This window comes from Rhincodon typus, chromosome 29, assembly GCF_021869965.1.
Source record: "Rhincodon typus isolate 14 chromosome 29, sRhiTyp1.1, whole genome shotgun sequence".
NCBI lineage: Eukaryota > Metazoa > Chordata > Chondrichthyes > Orectolobiformes > Rhincodontidae > Rhincodon > Rhincodon typus.
This window is the reverse complement of record NC_063360.1, coordinates 13,847,432-13,854,658: the sequence shown is the minus strand read 5'-3', so window position 1 is coordinate 13,854,658 and position 7,227 is coordinate 13,847,432. Positions and strand designations below refer to the sequence as shown.

Below are 7,227 nucleotides of genomic sequence, written 5' to 3'. Positions count from 1 at the left end.
GTTCCTTGGAAATGATTAAACTTTAAATTTAACTGCAAGCTTCCAGGTCTCCAGAAGTGTAGCATTATAAAATATAGTCTTGGCCTTCAATTGTAATAATTATGCAAATTGATATTTTCTCCTCCACCCTGTTAGAAAGGAAGCATGCACCTATTTTGACAGCAAATCTTGACGTCCATATGGAAAATTGGCAAGACAAATCTGTGGGAATATTAGGCAACTTACGACAAGAAGCAATACAGAAATTTGAGGACCTGTCAGCTTGTGAACAGGAAACAGTATTGTCCAAGTGAGTTAATTAATGGGAAGACATGATTCAAAAGTGTCAAATCAGATAAGCTTCCATAGTTGTTCATATATCTATTCACTTGCACCTCAAAGAATTCATATCTGTGGTTGCTGTAACTTCAGTGGAAACCTTATCTGTCTTGTAAGACAAGCTATGAAATTGCTGTCCAAGTGAAAAGTAAAATACTGTACTGCAAATTATTTTACCTGGACTGAATGTACCGATTTGTGCTGGGATTGGGCTACAGACAGCAATAAACCCTTTTCAATTATAAATAGCCAATGAATACTCACGTGGGATTTAACTGAAAAAGTATTTCAGCCAAGATCCAGCTTGCCAGGAGTCAGCTTTGGTACAGATCAATGGATCATTGGGATTAGAATCTTGCATATAATTTTTGTTTTAATAATTATGTCATGCCACTGCCAAATACAGTGCCCAAGCTGTGCCCCAGTTAACAGCACAAAACAGATACATGATTTAGAGTCTTTCTGGTCCATGTGATTGTGCCATCACCCTGGCTGATTTATTCAAATAACTCATGACAATTCCATTAAGTTTCCATGATTTCAACAGATTCCAGAATTACTTAATAAAGTTTATTTAAATCAAAATCCATCAATTAACTGATGATATGATGTCAGGATTGGTTACAACAATACTTTAGTAAAATGACCAAATATCTGATCAAATGTGTTCCATTGGCTTTGCAATCATGACAATTCTGCAGCATCGAGACAGCTCCTCCACGTTGCATGTGGTTTTACTTCTACAGAATGCACTTCCCAGAAATGTGCTGAAGTCAGTTCTATCATGGGTGCACAGCTCAATCTCATTTATCTGGAAACACTGTACTGTACACATCCTGGTAATGTTCAACAAAATGTACTTCAAGACCCTCTGTAATAAATGTTGGTAGATCGCAAAAGTCTTTCTTGTTTTCCATTGGTAAAATGATACAATCAACACCAGCTCTCTTTGCCTAAGAAAAAAAAGAGTTCAATTTAAATCTTTTCTGAAGTGAAATTGTTGCAATGGCTTTCTTAAAATAACTATTAATATTTCAGATTGCATACAAACACACAAGATAGTGGGAGAATAATCTAGTTTCAGACTCATCACCTCACCAAATTGTAAACAAAAATTGAAATTGTTTCCTATCAGATTAGACAAGATTATGGATAAATTTTACCCTTACTGCATTTTGGAATTTTCTAGTTTTAAGGCTGTTAAAATTAATCAAAAATTGAAAAGGTTCTTTTTATTGTCTTTGCATTTTCCTACTGTTTACTGCAAGCCCCAACTTTTAAAGGAAACAGCTTGTCTAAGACAGGCCTTTGGTTTTCCTGCTTACAGCAGTACCTAATTGATTAGCTTCTACAGTTTTGGAAGTTTCACAGTAACTTACAGCAATGGTCTTCTCCTTAATTCCACCAACAGGCAGGATTTTTCCAGTAAGTGACACCTCTCCAGTCATTGCCAAATTTTGCCGTGCAGGTTGATTCATTGCTAGAGAAAGGAGTGCAGTTACAATTGTACAGCCTGCACTTGGACCATCCTTAGGAGTAGCACCCTGGAGAAACAAAACATAAGTAATGGTTAAAAGTCTCCTGTACTATTAATTTATTGAGTTGCTGTGTTTAGTAAGCTCACTGCTTATCCAAGCTAGAGAATACAGATGCTCTGCATCAGCATGGTAATGTACATATCTATTCACAGGGGTCCTCTTATGGCACAGTGATAGTGTCCCTACCCATAGATCAAGAGGCCCAGGTTCAAGTTCCGCCAGTTCAACAGGCATGTAATAACGTCTGTGAATAGGTTGATTAGGAAAAAGTGGGGTTTTAAAAAGAAATATACCTACTCACATCACAAACTGAGTTTTGCTGAGTATCCGTTTTTCTTTTTGGTTTTATTTACAGGAGGTGGATGTCATTGGCAAGCTCAGCGTTTGCTTCTGTGTCTAATTACCCTTAAAATGAATAGATTATTAGTCCAGTAACATCACTGTGCCACCATCTCCCTTGTCCCATTACCAGTCGCTTTAGCCTGCACATTCTCTCCCGTCTTCCACCCGGTTACAAACTTATTTCTTTGTCCTTTTCCCTCCTTCTCAAATTTAATTTGCTTAAAATGGATTTATTTCTTTTTTTTTTCCCCCAGTTTGAAGGAAAGGTCATTGACCCAAAATATAAGTGATATTTCTTTCTTTCTCAGATACTACTCAATCTGTCAAGTATTTTTAGCCTTTTCTGTTTTATACTTTTAATTTTCCAAGGATTGGAAATTCATTGTCCTGGATCATTTATATTGCATTGCTCAGATTAAGAGTTTGCGCCCAGGTAATTGGATTAAAATCAGGAAGTTATAGAAATGCACTTCAATCTTTGTCTTCCTCACCACCTGTAATTATTTAGTGATGTCTCCTTCCTTAGTAGATACCTATTTCACATTGTTGGGAAGGAGGAAATTCTGTATAGAATTTTCTTTCCCAAAACAGCACATAATCAGCTGCTTGAACTTTTAACACAAAAAAGGGACAGGAAAATGGATGGCAGGATAGACAAGTTCCTGTCTTTCAAATATTCATTCAACAGTTCAAATGAATTAGTTCTATTATTCAAGCATGGAGTATTAGTAAGCTGTTAAGTCCAAATAAATATTCATAATTTTTTTCACAAGAGTAGAGAGCTGACCAACTTGATGAGGTGTAGGTACACAAAGCGAAGAAAATGGACATTTCTACATCTTAATGCAAAATGCAAATTACAAATTACATAGCTCTGTATGAGTAGACAGAATTAGATACATATTTTGCCGTATTGTATCTATATACCTAAGAGTGTTGTGTTTATGTAGTGATGTATATGTTTAATAGGAAGCTGTGTTATGTCCTGCACCTTCAATGGGAGTCCTGGCTAAAGTTGATTCATACAGTCAGAGTCATACAGCACAGATACAGACCCTTCGATCCAACTATTCCACACCGACCATGCTTCCCAACTGTTCTCACTTGCCTGTGTTTGGCCCATATCTCTTCAAACCTTTCCTATTCATGTATTATCCAAATGTTTTTTAAATGTTGTAATTGTACCGGCATCCACCGCTTCCTGTGGCAGTTCATTCCACATAATAACCACTCTGTATAAAAGGTGCCCCTCATGTCTTTTTAAAAATTTCTCCTCTCACCTTAAAAATATGCCCCCTACTTTTGAAATCCCCAACCCTACGGAACAGACCGTTTTATGAACCTTTATAAAAGGTCACACATATTTTGGTGTCATTGCAAACACTCTAACCACACCTCCTATATTCTCATCTGAATTGTTTACATAAAAAAAAGTGGAGCCAATACCGATCCCTGTGGAACACTGCTGGTCACAGGCCTCCAGTCTGAAAAACAACCCACCACCACCATCCTCTGTCTCGTGCCGTCAAGCCAATTTTGTATCCAATTAGCAAGCTCACCCCGAATCCCATGTGATCTAACTTTCTACTGCTCACTTCAAGTTGTTTCACTTTAAAGTCTTTAATAAAATAGGCACAAAGGTTTGTTTAACATTAAGTTTCAAATTAACATTGTTTCCTACTGACCTTCCATCGGGCCTGCCTGCTCTGAAGAATGTTCGCCATTCTTCTGGTCCCACAATCAGTTGCACCTGGCCTTTTCCTGTTCCTGCCTCCAACCTCAGTCTCTCTTCACCCAGCTCCCACCCGTTGAAGTTTAAAATTTTAAAGTTCTTGAACCTTTAAACTTCAGGTATTGATTTTGTTTTCTGCCTGTCATTCTGAATTTGGAATGAGGCTCCGGCTTCTATCTCGTGGCAGATGCTGGTCAGTGCAAGTAATGTGGCTTGCACTTACCAGCTGCGACGACTAGATGGTGTCTAGTCAACTAAAATTTTATGTGGATGTGCTTCTAAGATTTATTCATTGTATTTATATTATATTTCTTGCATATTTTAAAATTCATAAATAAAATAACCTTTAAAATAAAATCAATGTAGGCATTATGAATCCAAACGGTTTCAATTTAATGGTTTAAAGCAGTTTACTTTTGAGAAAGGTCCTTAAATATTAATTATATAGCATTTATTTTATATGTAGTAATTATTTTGTTTTGCAAGTTATTTCAGCTAGGAATGCACTGTACTGCACATTCACATCACAGAATTTCAATCTATATATCATTTTCTCACAGCAAAAAATGTTTGCCAGAAATTAACTAACATTGATGCCCACAGTCCTGACTTTCAGGAATGCAACAACTTCAAATGAAGATTTCTTGTTCCGACTATATTTTATGTACATATATTTACAATGAAGCATACACAAGAGAACGCTGGATATATAATTAATAAATAGCTAGTACAAAAGAAGATAAATGTGTTTTGGAACGAAGATACTTTAGCAAGGCATTTGACAAGGTTTCGCATGGTAGCCTGGTTAGCAAGGTTAGATCATATGGAATACAGGGAGAGCTAGCCAATTGGATACAAAATTGGCTTGAAAGTAGGAGACAGAGAGTGGTGGTGGAAGTTGTTTCTTGGACTGGAGGCCTGTGGCCACCAGTATGCTGCAAGGATTGGTGCTGGACCCACTGCTTTTTGCTTTTTGTATAAATGATTTGGATGTGAATATAGGAAGTATGGTCAGTAAGTGTGCAGATGACACCAAAGTTGGTGGTACAGTGGGCAGCAAAGAAGGTTGCCTCAGAGTACAACGGGTCTTTGTTTAGTGGGCAAATGGCCGAGGAGGGGCTGATGGAGTTTAATTTCGATAAATGTGAAGCACTGCATTTTGGTAAGGCAAATCAGGGCAGGACTTATACACTTAATGGCAAGGTCCTGCAGAGTGTTGCCAAACAAAGAGACCTTGGGGTGCAAGTTCATAGCTCCTTCAAAGTGGAGTTGCAGGTAGACAGGGTATTGAAGGCAGCATTTGGTACGCTTGCATTAATTGGTCAGTGCATTGAGTATAGAAGTTGGGATGTCATGCTGCAGCTGTACAGGACATTGATTAGGTCACTTTTGGAATACTGCATTCAATTCTGGCCTCTCTGCTGTAGGAAAGATGTTATGAAACTTGAAAGAGTTCAGAAAAGATTTACAAGGATATTGCCAGGGTTGAAGGCTTTAAGCTATAGGGAGACACTGAATAAGCTGGGGCTATTTTCCCTGGAGTGTTGGAGGCTGAGGGATGACGTTATAGAGGTTTAGAAAATCATGAGGGGCATGGATACAGTGGTTAGCCAAGGTCTTTTTCCCGGGATAGAGGAGCCCAAAATTAGAAATTAGAAAGCATAGGTTTAAGGTGAGAGGGGATAGATTTAAAAAGGACCTAAGGAGCAAACTTTTTGCACAGAGGGTGGTACGTGTATGGAATGAGCTGCCAGAGGAAGTGGAGGCGGCTGGTACAACATTTAAAAGGCATCTGGATAGGTACGTGAATAGGAAGGATTTAGAGGGAAATGGGCCAAATGAGACAAGATCAATTTAGAATATCTGGACCGAAGGGTCTGTTTCCATGCTGTACATCTCTATACCTCCATGATGTTGCCAATTCAGTTCTTCATTGAAAATATTAAATGGTTAAGGCCATACCAGACAACAGTCTGCTGTAAATGTGTACTTAATGATTAACTATGCAGGTAGCTGGGAGATACAGGGTGTGAATATTCTCTTTCATTTTTTCCACTTATATTTCAAAAGATGACTGATATTAAATATACATGTAGTTTTTCTGTGGAAAATGGAGGGGAGGAGAGAAGGAATGAATAAAGTTTAGTTGCACTGCAGGGTTGTGAATACAGAAACACATGGGGTATTTTTATGAATCGGAATAATCAGGGAAGCGGAAGGTGAGGAAATACAACTATCAGAGGTATATTTGCGCTGTGAAGGAAGATACGGTGATCTGCCAGAAGTTCATTAAGCTATAGAGAGTGTGTCAGAACGAACAGTCCCTTGGCTGCTTGGACCAAAACATCTTGGGGATCCAACAGCAACTAAATACTGGGCTAAAATCTAACTGATCAAACAAGATGGTGCTTTTATCATTCTGGCATCAATGATTTTATCAATGAGCCACACGAATTTGAATTATTAAAGATTCTCAAACAACGTGCTCAAACCTTACCTCAGGCACATGGATGTGAATGTGGGATTGAGTCAAGAAATCATTAGTAGCATCTTTCTGCATGAGAAAAGCCCTTGCAAATGTATAGGCAATTTTCGCGCTTTCCTTCATCACATCTCCCAGCTGACCGGTCATTTCAAGAGAGCCTTCTTTACTTTCCTTGTCCCTTGGTCGACGAAGACAGGTTTCAACAAAGAGAGTTGACCCACCTGATTGTGAAGATCAAAATGGTTAATTTAGATGGTTTCTTTTGTTGTAAGATACAAAAGTATTTTTATTTTCTCCCTAGTTCCTCTTAAAGGGCAAGAAAAACTGCAGATATTTACATTTTAAGTGCTAAAATATAATGAAGGTGATGACTTATGGCTTTCATGTCGACTGCAGATATGTTATGAAATTTGAAATAAAGTCAACGTTACTCAACTAAGTTACTTTGCCAAGTTCCCCCTGGCGTCTATTCTGGAAAAAGGCAAGTTAAATTCTGCAGAGTGGGAATGTGGAAATCAAAAAGTACACCCAAGCCTAGTCTTTATTTCCAGTGACCAGCTGAGGATCAGGGATAGCAGTAAGGTAGCAGGTCTGCTAACCCTAACCACACAATTCAGGCATGAATGGAACATGAATCCCACATGGATGGAACAGTTATTAATAATGTGCATGGTCTCTCAGAAAAGGATGAATGTAACCAGTTTACACAGTTGCCTGAGATAACAAGGTGTAGAGCTGGATGAACACAGCAGGCCATGCAGCATCAGAGGAGCAGGAACGCTGACATTTCGGGCCTAGACCCTTCTTCAGAA

At 38.4% G+C, this 7,227-nt stretch overlaps 1 protein-coding gene across 2 annotated transcripts in view; it reads right to left on the bottom strand.

Annotated features, from left to right (window-relative positions):
• Nucleotides 1-866: 866 nt before the first annotated feature.
• Nucleotides 867-7,227, bottom strand: part of lonp1 (lon peptidase 1, mitochondrial) — a 39,258-nt gene continuing 32,897 nt past the window's right edge. For both annotated transcript variants that reach the window (XM_020515597.2, XM_048614284.1), the window contains exons 16-18: nucleotides 6,428-6,636; nucleotides 1,698-1,862; nucleotides 867-1,271 (exon numbers count right to left, since the gene is read on the bottom strand). In XM_020515597.2, the coding sequence (XP_020371186.1) occupies nucleotides 1,122-1,271; nucleotides 1,698-1,862; nucleotides 6,428-6,636 (524 nt within the window). In that variant the 3' untranslated portion in view covers nucleotides 867-1,121. The remainder of the gene's footprint in view (nucleotides 1,272-1,697; nucleotides 1,863-6,427; nucleotides 6,637-7,227) is intronic.